At 35.4% G+C, this 15,670-nt stretch overlaps 2 protein-coding genes across 2 annotated transcripts in view; one reads left to right on the forward strand and one right to left on the reverse strand.

Annotated features, from left to right (window-relative positions):
• The window catches only part of rimkla (ribosomal modification protein rimK-like family member A), a 71,442-nt gene that overhangs the window by 14,442 nt on the left and 41,330 nt on the right, over positions 1 to 15,670 (reverse strand). The window lies entirely within an intron of this gene.
• Positions 1,454 to 12,887, forward strand: LOC141287201 (BOS complex subunit NOMO1-like). Its single transcript, XM_073819336.1, has 11 exons — positions 1,454 to 1,609; positions 1,838 to 1,964; positions 2,079 to 2,192; positions 3,048 to 3,175; positions 6,608 to 6,749; positions 6,865 to 6,948; positions 7,042 to 7,152; positions 7,241 to 7,342; positions 10,028 to 10,147; positions 11,777 to 11,869; positions 11,985 to 12,887. The coding sequence occupies exons 1-11, from the start codon at positions 1,467 to 1,469 to the stop codon at positions 12,114 to 12,116; spliced, it is 1,296 nt and encodes a 431-aa protein (XP_073675437.1). The 5' UTR covers positions 1,454 to 1,466; the 3' UTR covers positions 12,117 to 12,887.

Genomic DNA, 15,670 nt, shown 5'->3' on the forward strand with positions numbered 1-15,670 from the left:
TCGATAATGAGAATCGTTGTCGACAAATTTCATTATCGATAATAATCGATTTTATCGATTAGTTGTTGCAGCCCTAAAAATCGTGTTTCACTACAAATCTAGTGAAATGCTGTAATCATCTGCCGCAGAAATAAAGCATAACTGGTGGCTGTTGCATTCCCAAACACTCACAGTGATAAATTTACAGCACATGCAATGAACGAGTTCACGGCATTCACTGTGAACAGAGCCGTTCTGAGGTGTGGTAACATGGATCACAAGCTTTGCTTTGAAACGCGCAGTGAAAACAGACTTGATGTAGAGATTAAGCCATATTGTGCTTTCAGTTTTAGTTCGTTTGACAGATACTGTGCCAAAGCATAATGGCCCAAAACACAACTTTAAGTCACCATGTTCGCTATGTCGAATGTCATCCGCTGGAACACCACTCTCTTGTGTAAGCACATAGCAGAAGCTAGAGATTAGGGTTTAAAAAGTTTTAAATATTGTTTATTCTTTAGAAGGCCTTTATTAACCCCCTGGAGCCATGTGGAGTATTCTTTATGATGGATGGATGCACTTTATTGAACTTCAAAATCTCAATCTATTCACTGCTATTATAGAGCTTGAAAGAGCCAGAATATTTTTAATATAACTCTGATTGTATTCATCTGAAAGAAGAAAGTCATGTTCTAGGATGCCTTTAAGATGAGTTAATCATGGGGTAATTTTTGGGTAAACTATACCTTTAAGGACACACATTACTAAAGGTAAAATTTTGCTGTTTTTTTTCTCTACTGTTTAGCTAGTCTTCTGAATACCACTCAGAAACAGCTCTTCAAGCAAGTGAATACTTGAAGGATCTAACCGTTCAAAGAGTGTGAAAGCCACTTTTCAATTAGCTGAACTCGGTAGGAAGGTGGCCCTCCAGAACAGAACTGGACTCACCTGGTGTAAACCCAGGCAAATTATCAACTTTATTTTTAACATAAGAGCAGGTGTTGCCATATGTAACTTGATTGTGCCAGGCTTTCTGGTTATTTTTTAACTGTACAAAACAGCTTGTTATCCTGCTTGATTTTTGCCAACTGCTATTTCTTATGAGATAATTTAATGTATTGTATTAATTATAAACACACTGGTATGGCACAGAAGTAGCTTTCTGTTTACTGTGCTTTGTTATTTGAATTTACATAGCAGCCAATGAATCAGAAACTTCACGCATTCAAAAATCTACATAGCAAAGGAAAGCAAACAAAATTAATGTGTGAAGTTCTATATCTGATATTTTGATAAATCTGTTTTGTAAAATCTGTCTTTAAACCTATGGTTCTGCCATGGTTTGTGAGAAGCTTTTTACTTACATGCTCCCCATAATCAAATCTGGCACTTATGTCCTTCAGAAAAATGGGGTTATAGTTTTACCCCAGTTTATATTGAAATCTGATATACAATGATTTGTTCCAACAGAGAACTGCCCGGGTCAAATGGTGGAGATTGCAGGCCGTGCAGGGCTGTTCCTCACGGGGCAGGTGTCACCTACACTGGAGGGTGTGGAAATCTCCATTAAGGAGAGAGGAGCTACAACCTCTCTCATTACAGTTCTCACGGATGAAACGGGAACCTACAGGTATCTCACTTATTCACAAACATACTGCAATCATTTATTTAATAGCTCTCTTAACTATGTATTTAATAATGCATATTAGTTTAAAAGCGAGGTTTATAAATATGCCAGTATGAATGACTGTTAGTCTATTTAAAAATAAATTGCAGTCAATATGGCTGAATCTTAAATGCACTCTAGCATTCTAAACAAATAAAAGAAATAATCCTTTTTTTTTTCCTTTAAAACCAGTGTTGGACCTCTGCATAGTGACTCTCTATATGACATCAGTGCCAGTAAGGAGGGCTTTGTCCTTACTCCAGTTGAGGGAAACACAGGAGACTTCAAGGCGTTTGCCCTGGCAGGCGTCACTTTTGAGGTCAATGTCACGTTAATGTCTTCTCATCATCAGAGTTGAACTGTCGTATTTCATTAAGCATTTTCATTTCTATGAATCAGATGGTTAATTTGGTTTATTTTTCTTGCCCCTCAGATAAAGGCAGAGGATAGTGTTCCTCTCTCTGGGGTTCTGCTGTCTCTCAGTGGGGCCAGCTTCCGCTCAAACTTACTCACTCAAGACACTGGCCTGCTCACCTTCAACAACCTGGTACTGTCTTCTCAGCCCCTTAGTTACTATGGTCATCTCTTTGATGTGTTAAGCACATTTGTTGTATTGTACAATCTTAAAGGAATGGTTCACCCAAAAATGAAAGTTCTGTCAGTAATTACTCACCCTCATGTTGTTCCAAACCTGTAAGACCTTTGTTCATCTTCAGAACACATATTAAGATATTTTTGATCAAGTCCTTAACTCTATGAGCCTCCATAGACAATAAGGATCCTACCACAGTCAAGGCACAGAAACTTAGTAAGGACGTTGTTAAAATAGTCCATATGACATCAGTGGTTCAACCGTAATTTTTATTAAATTTTATATCTTATGGTAATATCTTCATTTGTATTCCCAAGATGAACGAAGGTCTTACGGGTTTGGAACGACATGAGGGTCAGTGCTTAATGACCAGAATTTTAGTTTTTGGGTGAACTATAGGTTTAGTTTATTTTGCATGAAAAATGTCATCTTTTTCTCTACCTCATGTTGTTCCAATACTGTTTGACTTTGTTCTGTGGGACACAAAAGATTTTGTAAGAAAGTCAGAATGAAAGTCAGTGAAGTTGAAAACAACACTGACCTACATTTGATAGTATGTTTAAAAACAACAAACATTTTTTTTTTTAATATTTTCTTTGGACTTCCACAAAACTACGAAAGTCATTCAGGTTTGGAAACAATCTTGAAGGTAAAGTAAATAAATGACAGAATGCTTATTTCTGGTCAACTACCCCTTACATTTTTTTTTTACCCATAAATAAAAAATCTGTACATAAAAGAAGTACAAACGTGCATTGTTAAAATCAAATTTCTAGAGATTGTCTCAATTCTTTCTGCCCCCCATCTCAGAGTCCTGGCCAGTACTATTTCAAGCCCATGATGAAGGAGTTCCGCTTTGAGCCCTCAGCACAAATGATCACAGTAGAAGAAGGACAGGTTCTCCATATTCCCATCACTGGCTTCAAAACAGCTTACAGGTCAGCAACACATAACATGTTACAATATGCACTGCTGGTAAAAACACTTTCTGAAAATGTGGATATGTAATATGTACACAATCCTTCAAAAGTTTGGAGCTGGTTAGGGCTGGGTTTTTGTTCTTTTATTGGTTTTGAAAGAAGTCTCTTAATACATGAAAGCTAGATTTATTTGATTTAAAAGTAAGTTTTATATTGAAATATATTTTAAAATGTAATTTATTCCTGTGATGGCAGAGCTGAATTTTCATGAACTGTTACACTAAGTCTTCAGTGTTACATGATCCTTCAGGAATCATTTTAATATGCTAATTTCTTTCAGGATTCAATTCAAATTGTGAAACCCATGTATTAAATAAATTAGGGGTGGGCATAGATTAATTTTTTTAATCTAGATTAATCTAGATTAAATCTTGGAATTAATCTAGATTAAAATGGCTAATTTGAATTCTGCTGAAGGCATTTTCAGAATATGTGTGCTGCCCAAATAATGACTAAAAGTAAGTCTTCGAGAACGTGCCAGGTGGCGCATTAGACCAGGCGCTCATCTCCTGTTTCCAAAATGCATCACAAACTGCTTGACAATTGCGTTTACAACATAATTACCTATACAAACTTGTGTAACCAAGTACTTCTGCGCAAAAGGTTGCACGACGTGCGCGTTGCCGTTAAATACACAGAAGTGCACGGGCATGGATTTCTGCGTGCATAGTCTTCCATTAAATTGCGTTGCTTTTAGAAGCGTCAATTCAGTTGTTGCATATAGTTTAATGTCTTTATTTCGGGATTATCAAAGTAAATTATAAATCAAAGTTGAGATTTTACTGGGGTACAGCAGATTTTCACTGGGGCACGTGCCCCAGTAAAAAGGGTCTAGCAACGCACGCACCTGCCCTGAAGCGGCTTCATAACTGCATCCATGTTTGCACGTCTCATTTGATGTGGTAATTTCACAGAAGTTGAAGACTCGTTCTCGCCTCCTACAGTGCAATTCGACTAGGTATACGTCATCCGCGCTAAAATATCAAGGTGAAAGTCATCATAGCTTATGTAGTTTAGACCCAGCTCCCAACCCAACTTTGAGAATAGATTAACGGCGATATTTTTTTTTATCGCCCGATAAGAGTCTCACGTTAACGCAGCACGTTAACGCCGATAACGGCCCACCACTAAAATAAATGCACAGAGACTGAAGTAGTTTAAGTCTTTATTTTTTTATTTGTGATGATTTGGCTCACATTTAACAAAAACCTACCAATTCATCTCAACAAATTAGAATACTTACATAACACCAATAAAAAAAAAACATTTTTAGTGAATTGTTGGCCTTCTGGAAAGTATATGTACTCAATACTTGGTAGGGGCTCTTTTTGCTTTAATTACTGCCTCAATTCAGTGTGGCATGGAAGTGAACAGTCTGTGGCACTGCTGAAGTGGTATGGAAGCCCAGGTTTCTTTGACAGTGGCCTTCAGCTCATCTGCATTTTTTTGGTTTCTTGTTTCTCATTTTTCCTTTTGACAATACTCCATAGATTCTCTGTGGGGTTCAGGTCTGGTGAGTTTGCTGGCCAGTCAAGCACACCAACACCATGGTCATTTAACCAACTTTTGGTGCTTTTGGCAGTGTGGCCAGGTGCCAAATCCTGCTGGAAAATGAAATCAGCATCTTTAATAAGCTGGTCAGCAGAATGAAGCATGAAGTGCTCTAAGATTTCTTGGTAAATGGGTGCAATGACTTTGGTTTTCAAAAAACACAGTGGACCAACACCAGCAGATGACATTGCACCCCAGATCTTCACAGACTGTGGAAACTTAACACTGGACTTCAAGAAACTTGTGCTATGAGCTTCTCCACCCTTCCTCCAGACTCTAGGACCTTGGTTTCCAAATGAAATACAAAACTTGCTCTCATCGGAAAAGAGGACTTTGGACCACTGGGCAACAGTCCATTTCTTCTTCTTCTCCTTCCAGTTAAGACGCCTCTGACGTTGTCTGTGGGTTAGGAGTGGCTTAACAAGAGGAATACGACAACTGTAGCCAAATTCTTTGACACGTCTGTGTGTGGTGGCTCTTGATGCCTTGACCCCAGCCTGTCCATTCCTTGTGAAGTTCACCCAAATTCTTGAATTGATTTTGCTTGACAAGCCTCTCAAGGCTGAGGTTCTCTCAGTTGGTTGTAGGGCTGGGCAATTTGGCTTAGAATCAAAATCTCGATTAATTGAACATTTTAACCCGATTACGATTAATGAACGATTATTTTATTTATTAATAAAATTATATTTAATTATATTTATATAATATTTATATAATGTTTATTTTTTTGCCCTCATAGTTCACTGACAAGTTTTGTACAGTAAATATGTTCACATATTACAAGCGAGAGATTTTTGGATGAAGGGTGCATTACTTGATTTTAAAATAATTGAAGGAAACACACTATCTACTATCTATGATTATTAATTGAACATCAGTGTTGAACAACTGAAATTAAAGCACACATTGCTTAAAACGAAAAGTCACATTTTTCTTAAATTAGTGAAAATAAATAACTTGCACTATTGGAAACAAAATAAATAATTTTCAATGTTTTTCATATTAAAAGTAGAAAATAAGCAGTATCTCCTCTAAATAAAATTACCCTTGTATATCCTGTAAATACTTTTTACTGTATAAATACTGTTTAAGCTCTCCATCGACATGTCGGCGGAATAACGGAACGGAGCGCTAGTGTTTTTTAAAGGGAAAGTAATTGAAATAATCGTCCTGGAAAAATTTGAACGATTATAGGTTCTGAATGTCGATTTCGATTATTTTTCGATTAATCGCCCAGCCCTAGTTGGTTGTGCATCTTTTTCCTTCCACTCAACTTTCTGTTAACATGCTTGGATACAGTACTCTGTGAACAGCCAGCTTCTTTGGCAATGAATGTTTGTGGCTTACCCTCCTTGTGAAGGGTGTCAATGATTGTCTTCTGGACAACTGTCAGATCAGCAGTCTTCCCCATGATTGTGTAGCCTAGTAAACCAAACTGAAAGCCCATTTTGAAGGCTCAGGAAACCTTTGCAGGTGTTTTGAGTTGATTGGCTGATTGGCATGTCACCATATTCTAATTTGTTGAGATAGTGAATTGGTGTTTTTTTTTTTTTTGTTAAATGTGAGCCAAATCATCACAATTAAAAGAACCAAAGACTTAAACTACTTCAGTCTGTGTGCACTGAATTTATTTAATACACAAGTTTCACAATTTGAGTTGAATTACTGAAATAAACTTTTCCACAACATTCTAATTTATTGAGATGCACCTGTAACATCGTAAATGTCTTTACTGTCATTTTTGAACACTTGAATAAAAAAAATTTGTGTGTATTAAACATTTTTCAAAATATGCCCTGTCGATTAAATTTTCCATTTTTGCATTTTGATGTGTCTTAGCTGCTATGGAACAGTGCAGTCAATAGGAGGCGATGCGGAGCAGGGTGTCTCTGTGGAGGCAGTGGGGCAGGGAGAGTGCGGCATGTACAATGAGGACACGGTTACTGACGAAGAGGGCCGTTTTAGACTCAGAGGCTTGCGGGTAAGACTATTGGAGAAAACTGTTTAGGCACACAGTATGACTGACAAAAGTTCACATAAACGTACATTTTAAGGTTCTAAACAAAGCTTGCCTTTTTTCCTCATGTCAATGTCAGCCTGCATGTAACTATAACATTCAGCTGAGAGGAGAGGGAAATGATCACATTGAGAGAGCATTGCCGCCACACAAAACCATCGAGGTAGCATTGAAGTTTTATTTGCTTCAATTTATTAGTGTTTTACACACTTTTTTTGAAGTTTCCATTAATGTGTGTTTTTTTGGATGGTTTTAGGTGGGCAACACTGATATTGAAGGAGTAAACATAATCGCCTTCAGACAGATCAATCAGTTTGATCTGAGTGGAAATGTCATCACTTCTCCTGAGCATCTTGCCACTCTCTGGGTAAGTGCAGTAACTTAAATACTGCTTTAAAATGGTTTCTCTTATTTGATTAAATCTTGAAGTCATTGTTCTTCCTTCTTCTCTAAAGGTGAAGCTCTACAAGAGTGACAACCTTGACAATCCCTTCCAGAGTGTGTCTCTTGGCCAGTCCCTGTTCTTCCATTTTGCACCTCTGCCACGTGATGGAGAGGTAGATTCATACTTATCACCTCTCTTTTCTAGTTAGAATTACTTTTTTCCTCTGAATTACCTTTTTTTTAATCTGTTTTACTGTATTCACAGGTAAAGTCAAAAGTTTACATACACCTTGTAGAATCTGCAAAATGTAAATTATTTTACCAAAATAAGAGAACATACAAAATTCATGTTATTTTTTATTTGGTACTTACCTGAATAAGATATTTCACATAAAAGACGGTTATGTATAGTCCACAAGACAAAATGATACATGAATTTATAAAAATTACCCTGTTCAAAAGTTTACATACACTTTATTCTTAATACTGTTTTGTTACCTGAATGATCCATAGCTGTTTTTGTGGTAGTTGTCCTTTTTTTGTTCTGAACAGTTAAACTGGCTTCTGTTCTTCAGAAAAGTCCAACGGATTCTTTGGTTTTCCGGCAATGAATGTGTGATTTTTGAGATCCACCTTTTCACACTGAGGACAACTGAGGGACTCATATGCAAATATTGCAGAAGGTTTAAATGCTCACTGTGAAAGTTTTTCTTATTTTGCCTAAATATCATATTTTTTCATTTGGTACTGCCCTTCAGAAGCTACAGAATATACTTGCGTGTTCCCCAGAAGACAAAAGTGAAATTTACCCTGATCTTCAAATTCGAGAAGTGTTCACCCCTTGGCTGTTAATGCATTGTTTTTCCTTCTGACGCATCAGTGAGTGTTTAAACCTTCTGTAATAAATACATATGAGTCCCTCAGTTGTTCTCAGTGTAAAAAGATGGACCTCAAAATCATAGTCATTGTTGGAAAGGGTTCAAATTAGTGTTAATTTCGTCAGACGAGACGAGACGAAATATGTTCGTCAACGACCTTTTTTTCATGACTAAGACAAGACGATGACAAGACTGCACCACTGTCCAAAAACGCTGACTAAGACTAAATTAACATGCCTTACTGTTGACGAAAAAAGACGAGATGAAAATGTTTTGCATAAAATAAAAACTAAGATAAAATCTCTCTTCATTTTCGTCTACAATCCTCATCAGCTGTTACAGCTTTAAAATATTCAAACTGGCTAGCGCTGAGCCAGAGACGGACGAGCTCTGCGCTTGTCATATAATCACAACTATGCAGTGTTTTTAACCACATAACGCTTATTTTAGGTTTCAGACATTTAAATACACATAAGTACTAGTAAAAGGAGACATTTAGAGTTTGTAAAATACACACATAGGTCTATGGAAGCAGCAAATAACAATCTATTCAAATATAATTTGCCGATGTGTTTTATTCATATCACATACACATAGGCTAAGTAACTAAAAAGTTCACTCTATTCCTCTTCTAGTTCACCAGCCACTTACTTGCATGTATTTCGGGAGAAACGGATGAATGTATGTGCTGTAAATACGGCTGACAGGACTCTCTGAACCGCAGCGCGAACAAACATGGCCGCGCTCATCTCACGTTACAGATTACAATCCAGATCATTTATATAGGGTTTTAAACGACGAAACATACTAATTCACACATATTTGTGAATCGGAATATTAGATAGTTCATGGCATGGTAAGCAAGTGTGTGAGTATTCTGGATAAAAAAGGAAAAACGAAATAAAAGCGATCTATCTGTCATACAGTGTTATTGTGTCTGTGTTGTGTCACGTGACAAGCTTGATGCGTCGCCATGAAAACAATAAGGACGAACGTTCTAAAATAACGGTCGCTTAAAAAAAATCACTCTCAGGGGTCCGCTAGAATATTTTAAACTCACCACTGAAAGGGTTAATCATTTGTGAATGTGTCTCCTAAATCAGAAATTGAAAACCAGACACGTTTAACATTTGCATTCAACAAAAATCATTCAACAAGTGTATTTTGTCAGGTAATTATGACATTTAACCAATGTTTGAGATATGTGAAACACTTTTTTTTTTACTGAAATGTGTATCAGTAATAATCTCAGTAAAAATGTGTTATTTTAAAAAAAAGACTACAATTTTTTGACTAAACCTAGACTAAAATATATTGAGTTCTTTTTAGACTAAAATTAAAAGACTTTTAGTCGACTAAAACTTGACTAAGATACCTTGAGTTTTCTTTTGACTAAAACTAGACTAAAATGACGAGACTTTTAGTCGACTAAAACTTGACTAACAAAAAAAGATATGTGAATGACTAAATATGACTAAAACTAACAAGGACATTTGGCACAAGACTAAGACTAAATTAAAAATAGGTGACGAAATTAACACTAGTTCAAATACATAAAAATGCTGAGAAACTAAAGAATTTGTGGGCCTGAAGGATGAACTGCAGGCAGTTTAACACTAAACAAAACAAAAAAACACACAGCTGTGGACCATTCAGGTAACAACACAGTATTAAAAATCAAAGTAAACTTTTGAACAAGGTCTTTTTTTAATAAATTCAACTATTTTTTCTCTTGTAGACTATACGTAATCATCTTTTATGCTAAATATCTTATTCAGGTCAGTACTAAATAAAAATAACATGCATTTTGTATGATTCCTCTTATTTTGGTAAAATGATTAACAGCAGATTCTGCAAGATGTATGCAAACTTTTGACATCAACTGTATATGCCAGTACTTTGGTTTTTGAGTGCATCTTAAAAATAGGTGCTCAGACAGTTTCATTTATTTATTTATTTATTTTTATTGTCTTCTTATAGAGCTATGTGTTGATGCTGGATACATCACTCTCTAGCTCTCAGTATGACTACAAACTCCCTCAAGTCTCATTCACATCTTCTGGTTACCACAAACACGTAACACTAACCTTTAACCCTAAGGTAAGAACCATTTCACCCAAAACATACATCTTTTTTCTTTTTCTTTGTCTTGTTTGCCATTTGGTGTGAAAGGATCTAAATTATGCATTCAAAAAGCTGTTAATGAGTGTGACTTATTGTTAAAAAATGTTGAAGTTATGATATTCTCAAGTCAAGTCACTTGTATTTATATAGCGCTTTATACAGTACAGCTTGTGAGTTTCACAGTAGCAAACAGGAAAATAACTGTTAATGTTGCAGAATCTACCAATTAACTAACAGCTGTAAAGCAACTCAGAAGACAATGGTGTCATTATTCAGCTCAAGTCAGTGTTGATACAGTTCAACAACTGTGTCAGTGTTGCAAAGTTCATCAATTATTAAACAAGCTCAATTCAGCTCTAAAGCAGCTCTACAGAAGGCAACTGTGCCACTATCCAGTTCAATTCAGTTAAAATCTTGTTTTCATTCAATAGTGTCAGTGCAGTTGAATACAATGAAACTATTACAGATTATTAAATATGTTTATTTAAAGGCCAAGCTCTTATATTTAAAGGGATATTTCACCCAAAAATAAAAATTACCCCAAGCCATCCTAGGTGTATATGAATTTCTTCTTTTAGACTAATACAATTGGAGATACGTTACAAATAAACTGGCTCTTCCGAGCTTTAAAATGGCAATGAGTGTCTGTTGATTTGTTTTAAGTCAAATTAAGTGCATCCATCCATCATAAAAAGTACTTTACATGACTCTGGGTGTTAATAAATGCCTTCTGAAGTGAATCGATGAGTTTGTGTAAGAAAAATATCCACATTTAAAACAAATGCATCGAATTGCTTCAGAAAAGACCTTTATTTACCCCTTGGAGCCATGTGGAGCACTTTTTATGATGGATGGATGCACTTTATTAGACTTCAAAAAATCAAGAACCATTCACTGCTTTTATAAAGACTGCAGGTGAATAGGGTAAAACTAATTAACTAATAGTTATCACCTTACTTGTATTGTTTGTATTACAAGTTTTCTAAAATGTTAGGTTTAAATATGCAAATGAGGCATTATTTAATGAAATATGCACTTATTTGCATACATTTCTAGTAAAAAAAAATTGAAACACTGGATGAAGTAAGTTTCAGAATTCTGGTTTAATTTTTTGGCCATATTAAACTCAAATGTTTTTACATCTCATTTTGTTACTCCACAATTGAGAAAATATTTAGATAGAAAACAAGATTTTTTTTACAATGTTTGGGGAAATATAATGTATATAATCAAGCAAATTATATATGAACAAATTCCTCTGTAAAAACCCACAGGACATAGACAGGAATAAAAATGTAAAGTTTGGTGTGTGTAAGTGCTACTGAAGTGGAGATTTATGGCTCAATGAAAGAAAAACCTAATTTTGAGAAAACTGCCTTTAAAAGTATGTGTTGTAATTGAAATCTATTGACACAAATAGATCAAATGCTCTAAAAGAAGCATTTAAGTGTGTTTTGGATGTTTTCTTTCCACTAATCTGAAAAAACACTTTATGAAAAATCAAAAAGCCCAAAATCTCAAACTTGACAGGTGCATAAAAAACACTGTTTTTGCCTGCAGTGTCTCCCCTTAATTTTTTTTTTTTTTTTTTTTGCTTTAACACAGAGGAAAATACCAGATCAAGATGTTGCCCAGGGATCTTTCATCGCCCTTCCTCTGACATTACTGCTGTTGCTTGCTGTCTATAATCATGAGCGGGTACCATTTTTTTCTTTCTTTCAAAATAGTTTAAATCCACTTATAGATTCTTGACATTCACAATAGCAGTACTTCTTAGGATATTATGTAGATAATGATATTGTGTTGTTACCAGGTGATCCCAGTGCTTCTGCAGCTGGTCAGTCAGATCCAGGGTGTTCGAGGACTTACTCAGGCAAGCGGGGATGGAGTCCCGGTGGATGATGCCAAGCGCCAATCGAAAAGGCCAAAGACAAGACGTACATGAGACCTCAGTATGTCCTAATATGAAGGCCAAGCCAGTCACTGCATTCAGATCTCACAAGCGTCCAGTGTCAGACTGTGATTATAAAATCCTATCATACCACACAACCTCACATGGGGTCGCCAAATTTTTTTGGACATATTTATTCTTGCTGAATCTCAGACGACCTAAGGTTCTTTTACTGTGGTGTCCTGGTCACACAAATCCCTATAATTTACAGTCCTTAGCATGTGAATGTGGCTCAGAGATTGTGTATTTATGTTTGTGAGAGACTGCTCAGGGAGGACGGCAGATTTAAGAGACTTCAATGTTTTTGTTTGTTTTTTGTAATGTTTGTTTATTTCAATAGTATAAAGGGTAAACTCAAGTGATTTTTTTTTTTTTTTTTTCATGATTCCAATAGTACCCTGAATGACTAGATTTTATTAAATCCCCACACAAAGTAAAAAACATTTTCATTTCGGGGTTTTTTTTATAACTTTACTAGAATTTGTAGAATTAAGCTGTAATTTGCAAACTTAAACACCCTTACATTTTAAAATATAGAGATTAATAAACATTGACCCACTAAATTCATTTGAATGATTTCATGATTTTTGTTTCCCTTATTTAGACTAAAAGCTTACAAAAATAAATTTTTCAATTAATTTAAAGTAATTGACTTGCTGCTACCATTTGATGGGTTCAGTTCATTCTACTGCATTAATATGATCATAATTTGATCATGTGTATGGTTATATAGAGAACAAAGATAATAAAGTGTTTTGGAAGTTATTCTTTAGTGTGTTTTGGAACTAAATTCTTGCCTTCGATGCTGAAATGACAGTGTATTTTACGTTGATGATTTTATTTCTTTTAATCAAGAGTTAACTGTTTTCAAATGTTGTAATTAAAAAATTTTTAATGTGTCAATAATGTGAAATACTAGATCAAATATTGTGCAAATGTATGCATTATGACAATATTGTTAAATAATAGGGCAGGCAGACAAAAAAACAACATAAAAGAAGCATGTGAATTATGCTTAATTATAAAATTAATGCAATTAATTGTAATTAAAAAAAAAAAAATATATATATATATATATATATATATAGAGAGGCAATGTTTTGAGTTTGTTAGGAATAGACTATAAATTTACAGTGGTGGTGTTCTAAAATTTTTAGAACACTAGTACGTTCACCAGCTGAAAAAATGGTTTTAAGTCAGTTATTTCTATCTTTTGCTGTAGTGTGTCACAACAGCAAGTGCTCCATCATCATCCAGTCTGTCTGGATTGACATGAAAAAACAACAAACAGACTAAATCCAGAAGAACTGTGGCAACATCTCCAAGATGCTTCATGAAACCTACCAGCAAATCTACAGTACTGTTAAATGTTTTAGGCTGTCAAAAAAATGGGGATGCTGTCAAAAATAATGTTATAAATAAGTTTTCTTTATCAGTTAACTTCTATTAACTCAATTAAATCAACATTTGGTGTGTCCATCCTTTGCGTTTAAAGCAACTTTTGCCCTAGGTTTCTTGTGCATAATTTTTCAGGTAGCTTTGCAGGTTTTTTAAAAGCATCTTGGAGATGTTGTCACAGTTCTTCTGGATTTAGTCTGTCTCAGTTTGTTCTGTTTCTTCATTTAACATGAGACAATAATTTAAGTTAGTGTTCATACTCTAAAAGCATAGATGTGATATATTCAGCTTTACCGAAATGATTTACAAAAAAATACATTATTTTATTATATAATATTAGTGCATCGTATTTCAGACAGAAAGGACAATTATGGGATCAGATCTCTGTGGAGCACTGGCTGTTGTCAGACTCCAATTAATGGCAAAATGAATGTTCGGAAATGTAAACTGATATTTTCAACTGACACTACAGCAAAATCTTCAGATATTTTTCTTTTTTGCTGGTGAAAATACTAGTGTTCTAATAATTTTGGCCACCACTGTAGATTGAATTGTTCCAGAAATGGAACAATGGAACAGAATACGATGCACTAATATTATATAATAAAATAATGTATTGTTTTTGTAAATCATTTCGGTAAAGCTGAATATATCACATCTATGCTTTTAGAGTATGAACACTAACTTAAATTATTGTCTCATGTTATTAAAGTGGGACTGAGGTGATATTGGTTTACTCTTATGAACCGCAACTGATGAACATGTACCTACTGTAGCAGCCATAAGCCCCATAAGAGAGTTTAAATTTGTTTGGTTACACTTTGGTGTCCTTGTTACAGTGTAATTATACATTTAAGTACTAGCCTAGTAATAGTAATAACCTATTTATTAACTACATGTTCTTACTATATGGTTAGCATTATGGTTTGGCTTAGGGTTACTTGCATGTAATTATGCATTATTAATTGTTATTATAATAGTAAGTACATGTAACGTGTAACAAAGACAGCTTAAAATAAAGTGTTACCAATTTTAGTTACATGAAAGGATCGCATTTGTTGCGGTGTAATTACAATGATCATGCACTTACAATTCAATTGTGTTCTTTATTACAATTTTGTTCTTGCATAAATGAAGTGTATGGTAGGGTAACCATAGTTCGCCTTAAAATGCACTAATTGCTACAGTATTGTAACTAAACTGACCTTTGGTAATTTGGTGTTGTCCAGCATTGTTAAAGAAAGAAGAAAAAAGGGGATTGTGAAAGCTTCTTACTTTGTCATAAATATTATGTTTGTGTATGTATGTATTTATTTACTTGTAGTAGCTGTAGTTCTTTTGCTTAAATTGTCGATTTGGATACTAATAATGCAGTAATAATTGCTACACTGAAATATTCGCGAATCTTGAGATTTTAAGACCCAGAGGGGGTCCGTCTCTCCATCTCATTGATTACGTATTTGAAGCCGTATCTTCAAACCGGTGTTCAGTGTCTCTTAATTGACAAGTGGATTCGGTCTTTCAGCGCTGCTCCCGCTGCTCCACGGGGTGGTGTCGACACAAGTCAACACCTGCAGCCATTTTACGCTCCGATGTAAAATATTACGGTGATGCCGTGAATCAAATCCATCTTTGAGCAGCCCGTCTGCACCCTTGAATCCAGCAGGTCAAAAATGGTGAAAAGAAAGAGCCTGGATGACAGTGACCAGGAAAACTGCCGGGGGATCCCGTTTCCTATCCAAACCTTCCTATGGAGACAGACCAGGTCAGTGATTTAGTCGTGGCATAACAGGTGTTTTCTGCGAGTGATTAGTCTGTTTCCCTTGTATATGGCTCCTGCAGAGCGTTTCTCATTCGTATGCATCTCTCATACCGGTCTCTGAATGGATTTCTGTTGCGCTGGTGTCTCGTGCGTCATCTTTTCATACACCGCCGCACCTTGTGTGTCTTATCATGAAACCCTGAACAAAATTGGTAGAATATTCTATCGAATATTTCACCTTCATACAGCAATGGTGCTGTCAGTGCCTTAACCAGAGCTCGCCATAATTCAGTTTCAGTTAAAATCATGTTGTGGCACAGAGTGTCCTTGCCGGCTCGATTATGGCTGTTATTTTATGCAGTTTTATGATATGTAATTAAATGAAACA

This window comes from Garra rufa, chromosome 15 (assembly GCF_049309525.1).
Source record: "Garra rufa chromosome 15, GarRuf1.0, whole genome shotgun sequence".
NCBI classification, from domain to species: Eukaryota; Metazoa; Chordata; class Actinopteri; order Cypriniformes; family Cyprinidae; genus Garra; species Garra rufa.

What these genes read in the sequence shown, in the direction of transcription:
- LOC141287201 (XM_073819336.1), top strand. Translation starts at nt 1,467, where the DNA reads ATGGTGGAGATTGCAGGCCGTGCAGGGCTGTTCCTCACGGGGCAGGTG. An exon ending in TTAGACTCAGAGGCTTGCGG is followed by an intron (nt 6,750 to 6,864) that starts GTAAGACTATTG and finishes TGTCAATGTCAG; the next exon opens with CCTGCATGTAACTATAACAT. An exon ending in CGCCACACAAAACCATCGAG is followed by an intron (nt 6,949 to 7,041) that starts GTAGCATTGAAG and finishes GGATGGTTTTAG; the next exon opens with GTGGGCAACACTGATATTGA.